At 41.5% G+C, this 24139-nt stretch overlaps 1 protein-coding gene across 3 annotated transcripts in view; it reads right to left on the bottom strand.

The window, feature by feature from the left end:
* HERC2 (HECT and RLD domain containing E3 ubiquitin protein ligase 2) overlaps nt 1-24139 on the bottom strand; it is a 164430-nt gene that overhangs the window by 21073 nt on the left and 119218 nt on the right. For 2 of the 3 annotated variants that reach the window (XM_073664526.1, XM_073664528.1), the window contains exons 71-83: nt 18947-19054; nt 14174-14305; nt 13935-14093; nt 11388-11506; nt 10750-10887; nt 7247-7402; nt 7026-7141; nt 6754-6952; nt 6452-6666; nt 5617-5794; nt 4987-5148; nt 2396-2487; nt 1545-1684 (exon numbers count right to left, since the gene is read on the bottom strand). In XM_073664526.1, coding sequence (XP_073520627.1) covers nt 1545-1684; nt 2396-2487; nt 4987-5148; nt 5617-5794; nt 6452-6666; nt 6754-6952; nt 7026-7141; nt 7247-7402; nt 10750-10887; nt 11388-11506; nt 13935-14093; nt 14174-14305; nt 18947-19054 — 1914 coding nt within the window. The remainder of the gene's footprint in view (nt 1-1544; nt 1685-2395; nt 2488-4986; nt 5149-5616; nt 5795-6451; nt 6667-6753; nt 6953-7025; nt 7142-7246; nt 7403-10749; nt 10888-11387; nt 11507-13934; nt 14094-14173; nt 14306-18946; nt 19055-24139) is intronic. The other variant, XM_073664527.1, reaches the window with a different exon arrangement.

The following is a 24139-nucleotide window of genomic DNA, read 5'->3' as shown; positions in this document are numbered from 1 at the left end:
GAGTTATCTGAATTAATTCCAGGAATTTCTAGGAACAGTCCCAGGTTTTAAAGAATTTCGCCGTGGGTGGATTTGTCATACATATAAAAATAACATTGATTGAAACAGAAAAGAAAGGGCATTCAGTCCACGAGCCAAGATGGTCTTCAGTAAGTTATGGCGAGTGCTCACATAAGATATATGATGCTTCTGATTGGAAGATTGGTGGAGGGGGTCCGAGAGTGAAGGAAATGTGAAAAAGAAAGGAAGCCGAGCAGCCCAAATGGAAACGTGTCCTTGATGATCTTAAAGACTGATCATCTGCCATGTATGAAACATCGAGCCCGTGACTTTACCAGTGTAAGCTGATGGGCACTGCCTGGATGGAGGAAGCAAAAAGGAGGACGGGGGAAAAATGATGTCCACTACACAACGCGGACTCTGCTAAAAGCTCCAAGGAGATAGAGGTCGGTGGCAAACACTGTGGTGTAGAAAGCATTGCTTTAGCTTCAGCTTAGTAAGCAGCGAATTCAATTATTCCTTTACAGTCACAGTCCTTAGCTTATCAGCATGCCAGTAGGTAGCCGGCATCCAGGCCAGAGGACAGCTAATGCAGATCTGTTTTTCTTCAATGAATGAAATACTTCTACAATCACCTGTCAACTCTTATGGTCATCAGTAGCAATAGAGTCAGCGTGGTGCGACAGATCGCTACCTGGTACTTTAGTGTCATTAATACCATTTCATAGACAATGGCTAATCCAATCATGATTTACCTACTACTACAAAACATCTCCTCACCCCTGTCCAGCCTGGTGGAACAAGGTGAAGAATGAATGGAGACGTAACAAGGTAGCTGCACATGTACAAGGTCGTCTCCATTCCCTTCTGTAAGGAGCCACGGAAATTGTCGACAATGTGAAGGACCCTGTTGTGGCTATAGGTGTGTTTTCTATAGGTGGGATCCACACCCATCATACATTTTTGTCATAGCGTGTGGATAATCCTATAAGAAAACCATGATTGTATGTATGCCTACAAATTGATGCAACTACATGTATATTTATATATACAGTTTATTGGACTGGCTCTCCTCTGCACCAGACGTTTTTTTAATATATATATATGGCCACTTCAAGAAATAAAATACTTCTATGATCAAGGGTCCATGCAGATCAATTTAACAGGCAAATTTAAGTAGAAATCTCTTGGCGTGCAAGGAATAAGGAGAAACTTTATGGCTGTAAATTGAAATTGAAAACAGCAACAGGAGCAAACAAACTGCGTAGATTAGATCGCCTCGTCAGATTACAAGAAGCAGCGCTGAGATTATATGGAGACAGGAACCTTGACAAAATATTAGAGAACTCAGGAACCAATAAAGCCACAGTATCCTCAGGGAAGAAGTAATAAATGCCGGCTATTTCCACTGTGAGATTGGCTATAAACTCTAGTTTCAAAGACAAACTAATTTTATTCTGAAATCCCCCCTCCTTCCCGTGCCCAGCAAGCAGGAAGGAAAACAAGAAATCACCCATGTAAGAAAAAGCCCCTACGTCGCTTACCGTCCTCCGTGCAACAAACACAATGCAGTGACCCTGTGGCAATGGCAATAACTTTCTTCCCCTGAAGTCCCTGCACCTGCCGTGGCCTTCGCACATGATCATCTGATCCATGACCTAGACGATGATAGTCACCTTTTCCCCTGTATATTAAAATTGACAGCTGAAAAATCAATTCAACCAACATGTGATACTCACGCTTTACTTTAATGGCTATGGACACCTTTGACATGGAAAAAAACAACTTTTATGTTCAGGGTTATCTTTTGTTAATAAAACACCACTAAAAGTTTCAGTTTGAAATCTTCATTTTTTCATTCATTTACAGCCCCTTAGAAATTAAGTGTGCAGACTGATCTAAGTGTCAAATTTTTCTCTAGTGTCTCCCCCAGTAATATAGGCTGGATATGAAGCCTGTGCACAATGCAGGGTGCTAATATCTTCATTACCTCAATTATCACAGCTTCTATCCTGCACATATTCCCTCTTTTATGAGCGTTTCTTATTTTCTACAGATGATTCCCTCCTCTGCACACTGTGTAGATCTTTGTATAAACCCCCACTCCTGTACACCAAAATGTGATCCTTAAACAAGACTAGCCAAGCCATACACCTATCTACAACTAGCTGCGTAGGAGTATTTGCCCCTCAAAGGGGGAAGAGCAGGTTTTGTCTTGCTGACAACTATTTTTTTTTTTTTTTGAGGGGAGGAGGGAGAGGGCAAATGTAGCTGGATCGGTTTTGGAGACCAGCAGTGTATGGATACTCTAATATTAATGTCATATAGAACAAGAAAGTATGACTTCGTACATTTTTTCGTTTTACAATACGGGGGAGGGGGAGAATCGACGTACCAAGTATAGACAGCGCCAGACTTTGTCAGAGCCACAGAAAACTGAGATCCACACTCCACTTTGGTAACTCCAAGTCCCGTCAGAGAATCAATCTGAAGAGGGAAAAAAAACACAAGGAAAATATTTAAAAAGTGCAAATCCTGTATGTGAGAACACGCGTCTTCTTCTCCAGCCTTAACGAGCTGGCATCATTGATCCTTCAGTAAATAGCCAATTATACCACTTTCTGGAGACCTAATTGTTACATGAACAATCCTCTTACATTTGATCAGCTCCATTTTCCCATTTTCACTTTATTTCAGTTGCCAAAAGGAAAGTTTACTATTAACAATTGAATTTTAACCCTTTCAGCATTATTATAAAAGCACCTCCTGACGAAACCGCTGTAGCTGTGACACGCGCGTTGAGGGTAGCTGAACCTTCTGCACATTACCACCAATATGGCTACAGTTAATGGATTCTGATTCTATTATTATTATATAGACTCATATGCCTGACTGTTGGCTAAAACTATTTGATTTGTTGTACCATTACTATATGATGCAGGTAGATGGCATCGGTATCTGGTCAGACATAATATATGCTTTCTATTCCTGCATACTAATGCATGTCATTGTAGAGAACTTTTATCCTACTATTTATCCATTGGTGGGGTACTATAGATGATGCAGTAGGTTTCAGGGTCTCTATTTATGGTTCCGTTCTGTCCCATATTTGTATACAGCGTTTTATGTGTTTTGTAATTTTTAAATTGTGAAACAAAATATTTCACTGTTGAGGAGAGCCATAGAATCAAATACTTAATTAACCTCAAGACACAGGAGATTGAGAGAAAAGACCGACAAAGTGTATTATTTCACCTTACATAGGCTTGTTTAGATCAAAAGATGGCTGCCATTTCCTGTTTCATCACACCATGCTCTGTTCTGGGAGGAAGCTGCATTCTATAGAAGGACTAACCAACCACAGAGCGACACATCGCTTGAAGAGACACCCCCTGATGACCTCATGGATCACGCCCCTTGATGACCTCATGGATCACGCCCCTTGATGACCTCATGGATCACGCCCCTTGATGACCTCATGGATCACGCCCCCTGATGACCTCATGGACCAACCCACCCTGATGACCTCATGGACGGACCAACCCACCCTGATGACCTCATGGACGGACCAACCCACCCTGATGACCTCATGGACGGACCAACCCACCCTGATGACCTCATGGACGGACCAACCCACCCTGATGACCTCATGGACGGACCAACCCACCCTGATGACCTCATGGACGGACCAACCCACCCTGATGACCTCATGGACGGACCAACCCACCCTGATGACCTCATGGACGGACCAACCCACCCTGATGACCTCATGGACGGACCAACCCACCCTGATGACCTCATGGACGGACCAAACCACCCTGATGACCTCATGGACGGACCAAACCACCCTGATGACCTCATGGACGGACCAAACCACCCTGATGACCTCATGAACCAACCCACCCTGATGAGCTCATGAACCAACCCACCCTGATGAGCTCATGGACCAACCCACCCTGATGAGCTCATGGACCAACCCACCCTGATGAGCTCATGGACCAACCCACCCTGATGAGCTCATGGACCAACCCACCCTGATGAGCTCATGGACCAACCCACCCTGATGAGCTCATGGACCAACCCACCCTGATGAGCTCATGGACCAACCCACCCTGATGAGCTCATGGACCAACCCACCCTGATGAGCTCATGGACCAACCCACCCTGATGAGCTCATGAACCAACCCACCCTGATGAGCTCATGAACCAACCCACCCTGATGAGCTCATGAACCAACCCACCCTGATGAGCTCATGGACCAACCCACCCTGATGAGCTCATGGACCAACCCACCCTGATGAGCTCATGGACCAACCCACCCTGATGAGCTCATGGACCAACCCACCCTGATGAGCTCATGGACCAACCCACCCTGATGAGCTCATGGACCAACCCACCCTGATGAGCTCATGGACCAACCCACCCTGATGAGCTCATGGACCAACCCACCCTGATGAGCTCATGGACCAACCCACCCTGATGAGCTCATGGACCAACCCACCCTGATGAGCTCATGGACCAACCCACCCTGATGAGCTCATGGATCACACCCCCCTGATGACCTCATGGACCAAACCCACCCTGATGACCTCATGGACCAAACCCACCCTGATGACCTCATGGATATGCCCATGGACTAACCAATGAATACATCTGGTTACTCACATTCTAGGGCTAACCGAGCCCCTATTTACAGTATATATAAATCTATGTTCGGGTTGAATAAAGACACTTGGAGCTGTGCCACAGCTGATCAAGGAGAGCTTACATCCGACTGTGTGTGTCTGATGTTATTCTTTCTTGCATGCACTTGATCATATTCATTAGGCCAGGAGCAGGCAACTAGTAAACATACCAAAGTGTTCACCTTAACAGTCTTGTATGTTATTTGGATCTATTACTGCCTCATTATCTCTATAGGTTTATATTATTATAAAAACAGCTAACAAAAGACGTTTAGAAAGTTTTATTCGCTTTAAGACTTACTTTCATGGGCACTTTGCAACCATCACTGCCGCCTCGTCCAAGTTTTCCGTAATCTCCATCTCCCCAAGACCAGACTGTGTCATCGTCGGTCAGGCAGAGCGTTTGCGCATCTCCACTGCCACAGGCAATGTCAATCACACGGTAACCTTGCAGGGCCTCCACCTGGGGAGCAACCATAAAAAGTTTACACCTGGAGAAGCTGAAAATGTTCATTGCAATGGTATACTTTCAACAAACCAGTAAGGTCAGTGCTCCCAGTATGCAGTAACCAGTAATGCCCCCAGTATGTAGCAGACTGTTCACTAACAGTATAGAGGTTATAGGTATACCTGCAAATTGCAAGTTGCGTGATCACTAGGTCCTACATGATATAATCAGGTCACCACCTCTTTTCTATTATTGATCTACAGCCAGAAGTATGTTCTTGACATTAACGATTGAAGCGATTTCAATGAACATTGTCATCGACCATATTTATTGCATCACTTGTCTCATTCTAATGGTTGCTATTGTTTGTAATGTTGTGTTAAAATGGAAAATAAAGCCTTGCAAAAAAAAAAAAAAGGAACCAAACAAGCACCAGGAGGCTAAAGTTGGTATAAGGCTTTAATAATGGTAACAGGTACTCACCAGCTTGGGCTTCAGCTGATCCTCACTATCGCCATGCCCCAGGCGTCCATACCTCCCTTTACCCCACGTGTACAGCTCTCCAGCTGCTGTGATGCACGCACTGTGCGCTCCGCCTGCAGCAATATCGATCACTTCCGTTCCTCGCAGAGATTCAATTACACGCGGTCTATCACAAGGGCTGCAAGGACAGATGGAAGTGTAAGGAACAAGCAGGAAACAAAAGAATACATTTATCCATTCATTTCCCAGAGCTAAAAGATTAATGGGTTGTAAATGAACATATAACAACGTCTAGTGTATTTCTGAGTAAGGGGTCTTTGTTCTGAGAGCCACATGGAAAAACATGACCGCACATCTCCTTTATGCTGTCATCCACTACTCTGCATCGCTGTAGATGCTACGTGAGGGATTAAATAATTGAGTGTATCATGAGACGTGTGAGCTGACATTACCAGGGCTCAGCCAGTTTATCCATATTAGTCTATGGAGCTGTTCACATATCCATGTATCTCCCCAATGAAAGTCTATAGGTCCAAGAAAAAAAAAAAAGAAGGCCATCTGTCTGCAGACTGTTTATCCATGGACTGTTTGATACAAGAATATTGAGAAACTTCCATCAGTTTCTTATTTTTTTTCCCATCTAAGAAAAACTGATGAAACTCTTGAAGGTAAAAACTGACACCCAACCAGACTAAACAAAAGCACTGATGAACCTCTCTTTTTCTTGTTAAGGGTCTGAAGTCTGAATGAGTTCTTAGTAAACGTTATTTCTTGTTTACAACCCCTTAAAATTTGACATTTTTTCCATCACGTATAGCAGATATTTGTACTATACCTTCTGTTCCCATGGCCCAGTTTTCCATCTTCTGCCTCTCCCCATGAATACACTTCTCCTTCAGAAGAGAGAGCAAGACAGTGCTTTCCTCCAGAGTTAACTGCCACTTTTTTCACAAACACATGCTGAATGGACTCCAGTAGCGTGGGTGTAGACACTGATTCAGTGCCACCTATGCCCAGCCTACCACCGGCACCATATCCTGTAGCATACAACTGGGGGGGGGGGGGGATAAGAAATGACTGGTATTAACATTTTAGGTCATTTCACACCACAAGAGAAGCATTCTCCACCCATATTACCTTTCCATCAGCTGTAACGGCAAATAGTGTTTGCTCTCCTCCAATCAACTGGACAGGTCTAAGTGTTGCCAGAGCTTCACATGGTGTTGGGACCTTGACTTTTGCACCTTCAATACCTCCAAGTTGTCCTCTGTGATTATGACCCCAACCATAGATGGTGCCACTGCCACCAGCCGACAACGTCCAGTCATCAGGTCGTCTACAATGAGAGATCATGTTATGAAGAGGCTGCGTGCTTAATATAGAAAGGCAAGTACAATAAGAAGACCAACCTATTCATCCACTGGACAAGCTGCTCATCCTGCTCTCTCCTGAAAACCTCGTGACTCTCGTGGACCGCATTCATGTTCTCATTATCTGCCATCAACTCTCGGATTTTCTTTGCAACCTTCACTCAAAACCAAAATGATTTGCGGTAAGACAAACATAAGACATACATTCATCTTTCAATTTGTAATAACGCAGACACTAACGAAGGTCAAAAAATGAATACCTCATCTAAAAACAATCGAGGGAGAGGCGTCCGCTTGTCTAGTGCTACGGTAACTCTTGACGCCATACAGTATCTCCTGAACCATGCCCACTTGTGAGTCTCCGCACAGCACGGTAGAGTATCTAACTCCAGGTCACAAGCAAGGGCCACCAACACCTGCAAGACATACGAGTAGAAGATTGGTAGAACAACTCTTACTTTAAGTTTAGTTTAGGCTGCATTCACACTAGAATTTGTAAAGTTCTGTCGTATGTGTTAAATATATCAGTAGGACTCTATTCGCCTGATAGGCGCCATAAGAATGTCCTTTTGGCTTCCATATGTCACTATAGCTTTTTGTCTGCTGTACAGAGCAGCAAATCTGCTGCCCAGAGCAGCAAATCTGATGCCCTATTCTATACAGAGGCATCCAGTAAAAAAAATATACATCAATTATACATTGTTAACATGGCCGACATATGTCACTGTATACCTATACAACAGCACTGTAAAAGGTACGTACATATAAGCCTGCCTGCACTAAAAAGACATGACTATCAATAAAGTATCAATGATAAGTAGAGGGAAGTGTCCAAAAACAAAGTTTTATTTTAAAATATGAAATACTAAAAGATGACAAATCGCAGCTGAAAAATCTGCAATGAAAATGAAAAAAATGCAGGCAGCCTAACTTGTGCAGAAATGCTGCAAAACATCTGCAACATCAAAACCTCACCAAATGTCATTATGATATCACAGCCTTACATATATCTCATGGAAATATAGAAGTTAATGACCAACATCAGCTGTTAAGAGTAAAACGTTACTTCACTTATGGTATGGGCACACGTTTGATTTTTGCAGCAGCAGAAAAATCTTAAAATACTGGAGTGTTTCGCAGGAAAAATGCTGCTAAAAATACGCACTTTTTTGCAGTGTTTTTTTCACATTCATTTAAAAATCGGTGAAAAAAACACTGCAAAATGCTGAAAGAACTGACTTACTGCAGATTTGAAAAATAAGCAGGGTGTGCACGAGATTTCAGAAATGTTGCTGATACTGTAAAATATTGGGGGTGGGGGGGGTTTCATGGTAGAAAAAAAAATTGAACAAACACAAAGTGTGAACAAGCCCTTGCCTTGATGGCACTGGCTGTAAGATATCAGAAATGTGGATAGTATCCTTAAGTGTAGCACAAAGTGACAAGTTATGATAAACAACTACATAGAGATGTAAAAAATTACGTAGTCCGTTGTGCAAGATGTTTTAAAGCCCCACTCCAGAGGTCTTCTTTGTATTTCAGCACTGCAGTGGTGCCATTAATATAAGTTCCCTGACCCTAGTATTCTACTTACCAGCTACATTCTTCTGCTTGTCCCAGTGCCGCACTGGCACCGGAAGTCAGAGATAACGGTCATAAGCTGTCAGCGTAAGTCTAGGAGAACTTCATTCTGGCTCCGTTCTGGTTCTCATAGACTTACATTGAGAAGTGACCTCGGCTCACCCAGCAAACACTGGAGTAATCCGGCAGGTCACAACCTGCAGAAGACCGACCGGAGCGGTGCCGATAACAGAAGAAGATGGCAGCTGATAAGCATGTTACTAAGGGCAGGGAGCGTACATTACACTCCCTGACAGAAGTTATGTCGCTTATCCATGTTATGTAAATAAAAGCTTATAACCTGACGTTAAATTCATCCATTGGTTTTATAAATTACTCTTTTGAAAGCTGAAACCCTCCCAAATTGTGTTTAGGTTAAGAAAATAAATTGCCATCAATGCTGAAATATTGATCATTTAATGAACACAGAATGGTCAGATTTTGGCAAGACAAAAGTTTTGTTGCCTGGTCATATAATGCACCCAATCCTAGTTTACATCCTCACCAGTGCTGAGTAAATGATCGGTTAATTAGTGGGTGTGTATAAAAACAAACCCAGCACCCCAGACCTTCACTTGAACTGCAACTTGAGCTCTGACAACATGCCAAAAATCCACCCTGCGACCAAAGCCTTGATTATCAAATGGCTGAAGACCAGATCCACTGCAGAGGTGGCTGGCACCTTTAATGTGTCTCAGCGTCAAGTACAAAGAATTAAAAAAATATTTGAAGAGAGTGGAGATGTGTTTGACAAGCCCAGGTCCGGCAGACCCTGCAACACAACTGCTCAGGAGGAACGTTTGTTGGTTAGAAAATCCAAAGCAAGCCCCTCTTCCACTGCAGCAGAGCTCCAACAGGCCCCTGTCACCTCAAGTCCCTGTGTCAACTAGAACAGTTTGTAGGATTCGGTCTCAAAATTGCCTCCATGGCGAAACAGTGCCCAGAAGCCAGCACTAAACAAAAGGCAAATAAAAAACCATGTCGCATTTGCAAAGTCCCACAGTCTGCTAAACAGATGGACGCGGGAAAAGTGGCAGAAGGTGGATTTCTCTGATGAATCTTCAGTAGAATTACACCACAGCCGCCGCAAATACTGCAGGAGACCTAACTGGAGCCCGTATGGATCCAAAATACACCCAGAAAACAGTTACATTTGGTGGTGGAAAGATCATGGTCTGGGGTTACATTCAGTATGGGGGTGTGCGAAACATTTGCAAGGTGGAAGGCAATATCAATAGCCTAAAATATCAAGAAGTATTAGCTGCCTCTAACATTCCAAATCATAAAAGGGGTCAAATTCTGCAGCAGGATGGTGCACCATCTCATACATCCATCTCTACAACAAAGTACCTCCAGGCAAAAAAGATCAAGGTGCTCAAGGACTGGCCAGCCCAGTCACCAGACATGAACATCATTGAGCATGTTTGGGGTAGGATGAAAGAGGAAGCTTGGAAGACAAAACCAAAGAATCTAGATGAACTCTGGGAGGCATGTAGGACTGCATTCTTAGCTATTCCTGATGACTTCATTAATAAATTGTATGAATCATTGTTGAACCGCATGGATGCAGTCCTTCAAGCTCATGGAAGTCACACAAAATATTAAATATGAGTCTAATAGCACCACAACTCCTTTCACCAATGTTATGCAACATATATTTGTATTTTAAGATAATTATTTGTTTGAATATCACATTATTTTCTGTGGGCGACAAAACTTTTGTCTTGCCAAAATCTGACCATTCTGTGTTCATTAAATGATCAGTATTTCAGCATTGATGTCAATTTATTTTCTTAACCTAAACAAATTTGGGAGGGTTTCAGCTTTCAAAACAGTGATTTATAAAACCAATGGATGAATTTAACGTCAGGTTATAAGCTTTTATTTACATGACATGGATAAGCGACATAACTTCTGTCAGGGAGTGTAGTGGCATCACTACAGCTTTAACACTTACTGAAAAAGGTAGATCGGACTCGGGAGGAAAAGGAGCCCAGTTTCGCCTTTCTGACACTTTGTCAATCACAATCAGAAGCAAACCCAAGTTTGCAGACTCCACTATGTCACTGTGCCATGTTAAGACTATAATGAAACCATAGTGATCGTCTAACACTACAATCTTTTCTTTACAGACGGTTATTACCTTGAAGAACGGACTGTGAAGCAGCTGCTTCCCTCCTCTGACGATTGGATCTTCGTATTCAAACTGTCGCTGTAAGGCTTCAGGCAGGCCCTTCACCAGCGCAGCCAACGCGCTGCCTGTAAAACTCTGAAAAAGGATCTGATGTGAAAAGACACAGGTAACCCAAAGGTAGCCTCATTCCTTCCCAGCACACCTCCTGCCATTACAGATCACACCATATACAATCAGGTGTGGCGCTCAACAACATGGACTATTCTCCACCTCTCTATGAAACCTCCACTAACCAACAAAAATACAAACACAGGATGACTATTTTTCTAGAATAGCTTGCTTTACTCAGAGCGGATGGGTCATCACTCCACAATATAAACGGCATACATCAGGCATCTTAGACTGAATGAGGCAAATAATTTGCAGAATTGGCCGTAGTGCTTTTCGAAAGTTTCCCTACCCAATATTAAAATGAGCATTTTAGGAGTCTCGCTGCTCCTCCTGATTTATGGATTATACAGCCATTCTGATGTGGATTTTCAAGGTAAGTACACCAGCCTCATCAGATAGAAGAGACCTATTTAATAATATATGCCGTTAAGTCTGGTGACGGATCTTATTTAAAAGACTAGTAAATGACATCTTACCATTGCACGTGCTTCAGAGTCGCCTTCTCCAAGTAACCTATTGATGTTAATAGACTGTCCAAACTCAGTGGTAAGGAGTTTCCTCAGCCTCTGCAATGCCCACATCCGGTGGCCTGCCGCTGCAATGTGCACAGTAGAGACAAATCACATCTCAACTAATGCCAATAATAGCAAAAAGGAAAAAAAAATGGGATGACCAAGCCACGTTCTACAGAATTACATGTTCTAGCGCCACCCATAGATCGCACCCAGCAAGTGAATATCTGAGCCATTAGAACACCTTCAACCGAGACGAGGGATATCGGAGAGGCAGAAACCACTTCTGGGGGCGAGCAAATCCGCACACCTTCTTCCAGGGAGCAGTGACTATATGCTGCGTTCCCACAATCAGCATTTGGTGCATTTTTTTTCCAGTATTTTTGTGAACAAAACACCAATTTATTCCAATTCTGGTAAAGTGTGTGGGGAATAAGGAAATCTCTTGACTATTGTAGTTTTTTCTTTTTACGCTGCAGAAACTGACCGCTGGTATAATTTTGAAGTCCGCAGCATGTGAATTTCTCTTCTGGGATATGTGCGACTTATTTACAGATTTTCCCTCTAATTTTAAATGATGAGGAAAATCGGCAGATAAACACAATTTTACTGCATTTCAGAGGTGGAAACACAGTAAAAAGCATGTAATTGCTTTTTTGTTTTAACAAAACTCTTGCTGTAAACCAGAAGTTAATATAACAAATACCAAAAAGAGTCACAAATCATAGAAAAAAAAAGTGGATTTAACCCCTTCATGTCACGGCCGTTTTCAGTTGTTTTTTTATTTTATTTTTTCTCTCCCCTTATTCCAAGAGCCATAACTTTTTTATATTTCTGTCAATATAGCCGTATGAGGGCTTCTTTTTTTTGTGGGACTAGTTGAGCTTTTAAATGGCATCACTGATTTTACTCCATTGTCTACTGGAAAACGGGAAAAAAATTCCAAGCGTTGTGAAATTGCAAAAAAGGGCAATTCCACAATAGTTTTTTTTTTATCTATTAATGTTCACTATATTGTAAAACTGACCTTACATTATGATTCTCCAGATCAGTCAGAGTACACAGATATCAAAACATGTATAGTTAACTTTTTAAGTGGTGAAAAAAATTCCGAAATTTGTAGGACATAAGTTTTTTTTGCAAATGATGCCATTCTTCAAGACCTGTAGGTATTTCATTTTTCGGGATCTAGGGTTGGGTGAGGGCCTATTTTTTACGCTCTGAGCTACAGTATGTTTTTATTGATACCACTTTGGTGCAGATATGATATTTGATCGTCTCTTATTGCATTTTATTGCAATGTTGCAGCGGCCAAAAAAGGTAATTCTGGCGTTCCAAATTATTGTTACGCAGTTATCCGATCAGATTAATTAATTTTATACTTTGATAGATCGGGCGTTTCCGAATGCAGCAATACCAAATATGTGTATTTTTTATTTTTGTAATTGTTTTATTTTCAGTGAGGCAAAAGGGGGATAATTTGAACTTGGAGGGGGGGGGGGGTCTCTATATTTAAAAAAAAAAAAAAAAGTTTCACTTTTCAGATTAGGAGACTTGGAGCGGCGATCGTCCGATCGCTTGTGCTATACATTGCAGTGCTTCAGCAATCATGATCTCCTATGAACACCGGCCATGAGCTGGCGTTCACAGGACATAAAATTTAACTTATTATGTGATATTAAATTTTCAAGGTAAAAATGAATACATTTTGTCTCTAATCTGCCACTAGTATATTATGTATATAGGCGACTGCCTGAACTAACAGCTGATGGCACCCCGGGGTGTCATCTCTATTTGGCAATATAGGACAAAAATATTTTCTTTATCGGCTCATTGGAGAACACATATGGAGTTCTCACCTTTTGGCTACTAATTCAAATATCCCTCCCAAATCAGAATTCTTTTTTACCCTCCTTTTTGTTCTCCTGCCTGGTGTTCACAGGGGTATCGTAATGACAGGCACGGGGGTCTTCAACAGACCCCTCACTGTTATGACAACCAATCGGCGCCCCTCCCCCTGATTACGTGACAGGGGTGCCAATGGGCGGGATTTAATGACATGCTTCCGGCTGGCGCTTGTTAAATGCCGCTGTCAGAGATTGACAGAGGGATTTAACTGGTTAACAGCCGCAAATGGAGCTTCGATCCCCCTGCTATTGTTACAGGCACATGACAACTGATTAAATCAGCTGTCATTTGCAGGGAAAGATGTGGGCTCATCATTGGATTCCGTATCAAAGTCAGACACACGACTTATGGCATAAAATTACGTAATATGTTGAGAAGGAGTTAAAAAGAAATGCAATAAAAATGCAATGAAAACCGCGGGTAACCTTCAGAAGCCAACTGGTGCTGAAAAATCTGCAACATCAAAAACAAACCAAATAATCATCGTTGGATCTTAGCCCAAGACTTCTACGACAGTTGGACCTCCAAAGGGAGAAACCCTCATCTTCCCAAAACTATAGAACTGAATGGAATAGAACACTTGTCTCTGACTTCAGTACATACCAAGAGCACTAAGCTGAGCACAAGCTGCAAGGGAAGCAGCCAGGCGAGGAACGATCCCCCGATTGGCAGCAAAATTCAAACGAAAATCCAAAAGACAGGTGACCAAGTCCATAGATGGGCAGGACAGGATGCACCGGTCTGACAGGAGGTCTTTTGGACCTAGAAGAATGCACATTTATAGGCTTTATAAAGCCATAAGAAAAGAGACAACCACCAAATAAAATATACTCAGCCCCTACCTGCAGCCGGCATGATCGGATAAACTGTGAACCGCCAGCCCCAGCCATTGACCGATCCATCACTAATAAACTTCCACTTCAGTTCATCGCCAGGAATTCTCAGCTCACTAGACCAGTCAGACCATTCTCGGCCTACCACATAGAGATTACAGGACCATTAGTCACCACACTGGTGATGAGGGATCGGTGACTAGTCTGTTATATTTGAGATGCCTTATTCATATAAAGGATAGTATAAAGGTCTAGCCACCACTGAAAATGTGCTACAGTAATATTTAAGGATGCAAAAAAAAAAAAAAAACGTAGACATGACATTAACAACCATACAGAACAGATTAGTGCATGAAACAATAAAACAAAAGAAAAAAAAAAAAAAAACTAAAAAAAGGGGTATTCTCAGGTTTGTATCTTCAGAAGTGCAGCAGGCTGTAAAGCATTACTCCTTGCCTAAGTAACCAGCCAAGTTGGAACTGCAGAGTTGCCGGTAACCTAAGCAAAAAGCTGCACACTATAAAAAATAAACATTCTTCCGATCTTGAAAACCAAAAGGATTTTTAATAAGAGTAGATTAAGCTTCTTGTTTTTACAGAACTTTGCAGGTTTACCCATTTCTGAACTTGAGACAGCCCCTTTAATACAATGCGATATGAGAGGACACGTGTCATGGGATATCATATCCCCACAATAACGGTTATAGGAAGTTTCGCCCCCAGCAGTTCGCCCCCAGGTACATTTCGCCCCTATCATTTCGACCCCAGAAAGATTCGCCTCCGCACATTTCGACCCCGCACGTTTCGAACTGGGCGCGATATGTGCGGGGGTGAGATGTGCGGGGGCAAAACATCCTGTGGGCCAAATGCTGGGGACGAAATGTACCCGGGAGCGAACTGCTGGGGGCGAAACATCCAATTCCCCACAATAACACGAAACTAAATTTTAGAATGGGAAAATGCCTTGGGGTGTAGTCTCATAGTTCCTTCTCTGAACCCTGGCAGAACCCGCTGAGGACAAGGTGTCTGGTGGAAGCTGACCTGTATGCACACAATGTCTGGACGGACTCGTACATGTAACATCCAGGGGCCACATGGTAGAATCTTATACAGTATTAGCGCACACCAATATTTAGAAGCAGAAATATGAGACTTATTCCCAGAAACATTTTCTGAAATGTATGGCTTTTACTAGTCATGCTTCGAAACATTCCCAAATTTCGTATTAAAATATTACACAATAAAATGCTACCTTGTTGCTACCAGATTGCCTCTTTACATGGCTATTAAATATTTCATTAAGCACATATGCTATTTGCTTTAACAGGACACAACTTAAAACTACGTTCAACCCGCGATTGCTGGAGACATCGGAAGCACGCTCTGTCGGGTGTGTATTCCCTGAAGTCGACCTCGGCCACCACAATGACAAACTTCAGCAATTAGCCACAATGCAGAAGAAAACACTGCAAGCTTTATGTCATTTTGTAGCGGCCCATCGTATAGCGAAGAGCGTTCTGCTCAGATGCCGGCACACGCTGGAGGTGAAAAGGAGACACTTCCATCGGGAAAACAGGTGTGGCCATGTCCACATTATGGGGAGCTTTCCTGGAGCATGCAGGGAACATGATCCTCCAGAGGCAGTGTGAACATAGCCCAAAATCCTTTCCAAATTCAATGTGTTGTTGTACATTTAGAAAACTTAGTCATGTAATAGTAACAACACAAAAGTTTAGATGGGTGGGAGTCCAAGAGACCCCAACGGTCACCGAAATTGAAAGGCTGAAGGGCTCAAACACTGGTTTCCTTCATCACCGATGGCAATCTCAAAACAAACTTTATTAAAGGGAATCTGTAACCAGGTTTTTGCTCCCCTATCTGAGAGCAGCATAATATATGTGCAGAGACCCTGATACCAGTGATGTGTTCTTTATTGGGTTGCTTAAAGTGATTTTATCAAAACTGCAGTATCTGCTGCAGATCTTTGGCAGCTTTCTGTTTCCACTGTGCATAGGCAAAAAGCTGCCAATTGGTGTTGGGGGCCGGGGTTATACAGAGCTCATGAATTAGGAGGACTATATAGTGGTAGGCTTACTAGTCCTTTAGTTCTAAAACCACTTTTATCAGTAGGAGGTTAATAAAACTACAGCAAGCAGCCCAGTAAGTGACATCGTTGTAGAGACAGAGCTCCTGATTACATTATGCTGCTCTCAGAGTAGGTGGCAAAAAGCTGATGAAAGATTATTTTTACGTCCATCCTCTGTGTTATTAGAGAATGTTCTGCTGAGAGTTTTAGCAAGGTCTCTATGACATCTCAAAAGGTTTATAAAAAGTAAACCAACATTTTATTTCTTACACAAATGCCTTACGCTAATGCTTGTTTTTAGAATAATAATGTCAGAAATCCACTAGAGCTTTTTAGTAGTGAAGGGAATTAGTGGATAACTAGCGTCTTTTATATTTAATATGAACAAGAAGAAATGTATATACAAGATCAATTTAATATAGCTTGTGATGAGAAGATTTATACAAAACTGGACCTAGTGGCCCCAAAATGATAGATTTGACGATAGAAACAGATGAAGTACTGGGATTAGTTCTAACAATAACAGTTTATCAAGAGAATGTTGGAAATGGCCATTATTTTGATAGACTGCTCATATGCGCTTGTGCATTTTGGCTACAGGAGGTATATATGACAATCACAAGTAGTTCTAGCCTTCTGACACCGTTCAATAGTTAAAAAGAAAGAAAAAAAAAGTGTCATCATCAACAGTGGACATGCACAGAACGACTGATTACCTGTGCTGAAGAATTGAGACATTATTAACGAAATCTTATTAATTCTGTACGACTGGTCAGTCACACATCCAAAACTCTCATGGTATTTTTTGCCGATATTTCAACACATATCGGACACATTGGATAATTATACCCTTTCAAAACTTTCATTGACAAAAACTTGTTTCGAGTACGACCAGCTGAATTTTATTTAGTTTTTTTAAACAAAGTGTAGATTTGAAAATCATCTTTCAAGCATCAATTTATGGCATGGCAAGATGAAAAATAAAAATTATATATATTTTTGCTTTCTTGGCCTTGTTTCAGAGAATATGAATGATAACAAAAAAACTTTTTCTCCACTCATGGTTATTGGTTGGGTGAAGCCATTTACTGTCAAACTACTGTGTTTTCTCTTTTTAAATCTTAATGACAACCAAAAACATCCAAATGACCCTGATTAAAAGTTCACATACCTTGGTGATTTTGGCCTGATAACATGCTCAGAATTTGACACAAATGGGTTTGAATGGCTACTAAAGGTAACATCCTCACCTGTGACCTGTTTGCTTGTAATCGATGTGTGTGCATAAAAGCTGAGCGAGTTTCTGGGATCCAGACAGACTCTTGCATCTTTCATCCAGCCACTGACGTTTCTGGATTGTGAGTCATGGGGAAAGCAAAAGAATTTTCAACGGATCTACGGGAAAAGGTAGTTGAACTGTATAACACAGGAAAGGGATACAAAAAAATATCCGAGGAATTGATAATGCCAGTCAGCAGCATTCAAACTGTGATTAACAAATGGAAAATCAGGGGCTCTGTCAAAACCAAACCACGGTTAGGTAGACCAACAAAAATTTCAGCCACAACTGCCTGGAAAATTGTTCGGGATGCAAAGAAAAACTCACAAATAAAATCAGCTGAAATTCAGGACTCTCTGAAAACTAGCGGTGTGGCTGTTTGAAGATGCACAATAAGGACTCACTTGAAGAAAAATGGGCTGCATGGTCGAGAAGAAAGCCGTTACTGCGCAAATGCCACAAAGTATCTCGTCTACAATACACCAAACAGCACAGAGACAAGCCTCAAAACTTCTGGAACAAGGTGATTTGGAGTGATGAGACCAAAATTGAACTCTTTGGCCACAACCATAAATGTTACATTTGGAGAGAGGTAAACAAGGCCTATGATGAAAGGAACACCACTCCTACAGTAAAGCACGAAGGTGGATCGCTGATGTTTTGGGGATGTGTGAGCTACAAAAGGCACAGTAAACTTGGTAAAAGTTGAAGGAAAGATGAATGCAGCACGTTATCAGCAAATACTGGAGGCAAATTTGCACTCATCAGCCCGGAAGCTGGACATGGGACGTACTTGGATGTTCTAACATGACAACGATCCAAAACACAAGGCCAAGTTGACCTGTCATTGGCTACAGCAGAACAAAGTGAAGGTTCTGGAGTGGCCATCTCAATATCATTGAGCTACTCTGGGGAGATCTCAAGCACGCAGTTCATGCTAGACAGCCCAGGAATTTACAGGAACTGGGCAGCTTTACCATCTGAGAAAATAAAGAACCTCATCCACAACCACCACAAAAGACTTCAAGATGTCATTGATGTTAGAGGGGGCAATACACAGTATTAAGAACTAGGGTATGTGAACTTTTGATCAGGGTCATTTGGATGTTTTTGGTTGTCATTCAGATTAAGAGAAAACACAGTAGTTTGACAATAAATGGCTTCACCCAACCAATAACCATGAGTGGAGAAAAAGTTTTTTTGTTATCATTCATATTCTCTGAAACAAGGCCAAGAAAGCAAAAACTCTGCCGGGGTATGTAAACTTTGAGCACAACTGCATATTATATACAGCTTCACACTGCCTCAGAGCTGGCAAACTAGATTTAAACTAATTATCTGCATATATGATCAACTAAAGTACAGATACCAGTGCATACGGAAAGAGTGAAACGTATGATCGACACTTTGCACATCACCTGATCGGACTGAAACTATCCTGTTGGCCCCATCCATTATGGTAAGTGGGTCATGTCGCCGCTCTGTAGAACACTGGCGGTCAAACTCTACTCTAAGGCCCTCAGCACCTAAACAGCCATAAAGAGAGTAATACGGTTTTAACACAAATGGTCATACAGTTATATATACACGAAGTATGAACGGACAATAATGTTTCATTTGCAATGGGAAAATAAAAATACTCAGATAATCTGAAAATGTTTAGTAGAATATTTACAGTAAAACCAATATTTTATGTATATGTATATATATATATATATATATATATATATATATATATATATATATATATATATATATATATATATATATATATATATATATATATATATATATATATATATAGACTGATTTAAACGACTATTGGAGATTTATAATTCACTTTCCCTTAGAATTAAAAAAATACAAAAAATATCATGATCTAAATAGATAAGTTCTGCTTTGAAATTTTACTTGGGCAGTAATAATACTAAACTAGAAGCTGCTATATCTGAGATAACTATGTTAATAGTCTGCACGCAAACCTGGGGCTCGCTACTCAATACAATAAGCGTCCACATGTCATGACAAACTGCATATCTTCAACCATCATGACAGGCAGGTAGAGTCACAATGTGTCCATGCATAGTTATGGTAGCTTACACAGCTACACACACCAGATCCAGACTCTGGCTGAATCTATGTCTGTAACTGCAGAGCTGTCTGCTGTGTGAAGTTACACAGAGACCTGTCTGAAGAAATTAGCAGGGACTGAGGGGGACAGAGTGGGTGATGAGGCTGCTATATCTGAATATACTATAAGAAAAGCAGATACATTAAAGTGACTGAATGCAGGAGAGATCTGACAGAAGAGGAGGTGGCACCAGAACTGATCTCTCTCACACACACACACACACACACACACACACACACACACACACACACACACACACACACACACACACACACACACACACACACACACACACACACACACACACACACGACACAAAACTTGTAGGCTCTGATAGTGAATGCTAAGGTTTTAAAAAATAAAAATAAATTGATGAGCACCTCCTAACAAAATTAAAAAAAATGTACAGGGTGCTGTTACTTCATTGCATTTTGCATAAAACCACCTTTTGAAGAATTCTGAACTGCATTACTGTTCTATAGACTGTTTAGAAAACATTTTTCTGCCATGTATATTTGGGGATAAGGGACTCTCTCAATGTTAGTCGAACCCACCTCCTATTATCTAAGGCTGTTTTTAATTAATGCTGGATCTTACCGGTCCTTTAAATCTGTACGCCTAGGTCAAAGACAAGCAAATGATGATGTAGGTTTCCAAATACAGAACTTGACTTGTCGCTGGCAGATGGACTCACACAATTTGATCAAGCTGTATGCCAAGTACCTCTATTTTATAAATATAGTCTATATGGTAGTAGCACAGGTCAAAATTCCTATATTCAATGTTCACATTCTTAGTTCGTCGGGTTTGTTTTTTTCTAACATACATTTGCGGGTTAGTGGGCTGCCTCCATGTTACCTGAGCACTCATCCCAGCTTTCCGAAGCAGTTTTTAATTAGAGCTGGATCCTATCTGCCCTTTTAAATTTGTACGTCTAGGCGAGCTAAGCCTGGTAGAATAGGTCACCATCTACAGAGGTCGCCTTGTTGCTGGCAGATGGGCTTACACAATTTAATCAAAGTGTGTGCCAAATACCTCAGTTTTACAAGTATAATCTATAAAGCAGTAATTCAGCCCAAACTTCATGTATCTAATGCTCACATATACCTTATCGTGCTCATCATGCATTTTTATTTGTAGGCCAATACTAATCTAGAAGACAATAAGAAGCGTTTTTTGGGGGGAAACAGAACAGTTGAACAGATAATTAACATTGTTTTAAGAGTCCAGAAGCACAGTCTCTGTTTCGTTGCCTGGAGGTGTGCTCCATATTTCCCCTTCAGGAGAAGGCCTACTTGTAGATTCTAGAGACCTCGTTGAACAGGTGAGTCTACTTTTGGGAACCTCATATTTTTAAAGGGCCCTATAATCCATTACACATATCGAATGCCATTTCTAGCATCAGAGAAAAATAATTGTTTCCTAAATGACACACCATTGAGTACAAAAAACAAACTTTCCCCTTGTCCCCTCACAATAAGAGTACTGTGCATAGCGGAGAACATCTTTACCTACAATGGTCTGATTCCAGGGGTCCAAGAACATTGTGCTCCACAGTCTAGGACATTAGAAGCTTTTAACATCCGTTCTGAAATTAACTTCAGGTGACCAAACACCAATTTTGCAGCAATTGACACTTTGTTCCTCCGCACTGACAAATATATTGCTATGGCAACAGTGACCTCACTTGCCCACCGCTGCTGGCATTGTGTCACTTTTCAAGCTTTGACGGGTGGAAATGTTGTAAATCTGAGCTTTACTGCAATATCATAAAGACATCCTGACAACTTTTTCCCGATAACACCGATATTTTCGCTCACTTTACTCAGCAGAGATCTGTAAGGTAGGACTAATGTGCCATCAGCTTTCATACACGACGCTTTTAAGGATGGATCGCACCTCCACACTCGGGCTCTGCATCTCTAATGTGTGTAATGCTGGTAAAATCCCAACAATTGTGACAATTACTATAATTATATTTGGCCAATGCTCTATAAAAAAATTTTAAAAAAGACATACCTTTCCCCATAAAAAAAAATAACACAAATCTCGGGCCATGAACTGAGACAGTTATGAAATAAATTATATAGAAGAGTTTTTAAACCTTTCCATTTACCACTATTACACTTTGCTTTTATGCCTACAAGTATTTTAGTCCCACTTACTGACGGTTACGTTAAACGAATATTCTACCTCCAAAACCCTATAACTGAGCCTGACGTATACCGGCAAACTGCAAGGACACAGAGCGACACCTTAAAGGAAAGCCGACAGCGGATCCATGCTGCACGATCCATGAGCAGCATCAGGCACTGGCTGCATCATTACAGGCAGGTATGTCTGATTCTGAAACACGACGGCATTTCAGAGAGAAACACTAACTGCCGCCAGGGACTGAGTGCGTCTCTCCCTATACACACATGGAGGTAGTGACCTGTCACTCAAGGGCAGCGGGCGGGGAGAAGCTGTTGGGGACTCGCCTGTCCAACTACTCTCTCGTGCGGCTCAATTCCTGAGGGCTTTTAAAGTATATTTTTCGCTGAAACGCCGCAGCGTTCGAGTTAATCGTACCTGGCAGAGATCATACCGCCAAGGTCGGATACATGCGGCCCGTGGATCGGGCACCATTCATGTATCAGGTTCCCATTAGCTGATCTGAAAAAGGTGATGGGGGCTTTGAAAAGAGTTTTACTGTTATCCATTTGTAATCCAGTTTCTTGTTTTTGTAAGCGAGACTGAATTAGACATTGAGGGTCTGTACCATAATGGTGTGGGGCAGCTATGGATGCTAAATAGCCCCCCTGCATTGTCCTCCATTGCTTCACCTTCCTTTCATGTCACGATCTCCAATTATCCTAATCCATTCGCAATTTGCAATAGTGGGGAGTGAAAGCCACAAGTGACTGAAAGAAATCTGTGGATTCCATCACAAATCCGTGGGTTACATTACATGTGGTATTAGCTGCACATTTTGCCCCTCTAAGGCTAGTTTCACACATCAGTTCCTTTGCGGTATCCTTTATTTTTGTGGCTAGATCACGGACCCGCTCTTTTATACATTTTCCGTTTTGGTTGTTTTTCAGGTTGTTTGCAAAATAAGTGCGACTTTGATCCGTGTTGCAGATTAAAAACTCGCCAATGCAAGTCAATGGCCGAGGGAAAAAAGAAAAACCATAGCACAAGGATTTCATCTGTGTTCATATGCTGTCCGCATTATACAGTTTAATGGGTAAAGAAGCGAAGATTTTTTTTTTTCCATACAAGAAAAAGCAGATGCAACAAAGATTATAGAAACTTAAGACAAAAAATGTGTTCAGCACATAAAAAAAAACACAAAAAACCCACAAATATTATTATGAATAAGAATAATAATAAGTGAAACTGGCCTAAGCCCATAACAAATCTACAAAACCAATCACATTTTGCAGATTTGATAACCATTCTTACATGGGGAGAGGCAGCAGATTGCAGTGTGAATGGATTGTAGGGTGGTTTGCGGTGCAGACTGTGTGCTACAAGTTGACAGCAAATTCATCTTTAAGTGTCTGTACTTTTCCAACTTTCCTCAGCACACACACTTAATAAGGTGATTTAGGGGTTAGTTATAGTAATCATGTAATATCTCTAGGGGTCAATACCTAGCATCTGTGGTGGTCCAGGCGGCAGCCTAAAATGGCGGAATATCTCTGAAGTCTTGAGTGGTTTTAATAATATAAGGATTGGGGTTACTGCTGGTGATCTTCGCAAATATGGGAATCTATGATTTAAATTTCAATTAATCTAAATAAATCCAGACATTTATTCAACACAAAAAAAGGGAGGAGGAAGACAAAAACGTCTGATGTGCTGTAGTGGTTACCCGACCACTGCACCCAATCACAGGCCACACAGTGGTCAGACGACCAAAGATGGAGTGATGGCTTTCAGTTTCACTGGAGTGGCCAGCCACAAGGGTGGAACAAACAAGTAGCCTTTATTTTGACATCTTTCCCTATGACGCCAGATAATTTTTATTGAGGCTGGGCAACCCCGTGACATGGTAAAGTTGTCATAGCTTGCAGCTGCCAATAGATGGAGATCAGCCTACAGAAGACCTGGGAGACTTACAGCCTATATATATATAATTTTTATTTTATTTATTTTTTTGTGGTAAAGAGACTTGCTCGGCTCTCACAGAGGCAAACACAGGAAACACTTCTTGAGTTAACTTCGTGGGGGTTTATTAATAAAGGGCATACACCATGTCATGGTTCCAAAAAATAAATACTGCCTCTACAGGATAATGGGAAACAAAAAGATAAAGTATAACACAGCTCAGAGGTGGCAAGATTTCACCAGCTGTGGGTAGCACATTCAGGTTCTGCCACAAAGTCCTTCTGTGGAGCTCTCTGGCTTCCACACACACAGTCTGGAGACTTCCTTCTCCAGACCACACCAGAGAAAAAAAAACAGTGACTGAGCATTTAATTTCCCCAGCCAC

Source organism: Phyllobates terribilis, unplaced genomic scaffold (assembly GCF_046119375.1).
Source record: "Phyllobates terribilis strain yellow unplaced genomic scaffold, ASM4611937v1 Scaffold_2__4_contigs__length_985480577, whole genome shotgun sequence".
Taxonomy (NCBI): Eukaryota; Metazoa; Chordata; class Amphibia; order Anura; family Dendrobatidae; genus Phyllobates; species Phyllobates terribilis.
This window is presented reverse-complemented; position numbering and strand designations above follow the sequence as displayed.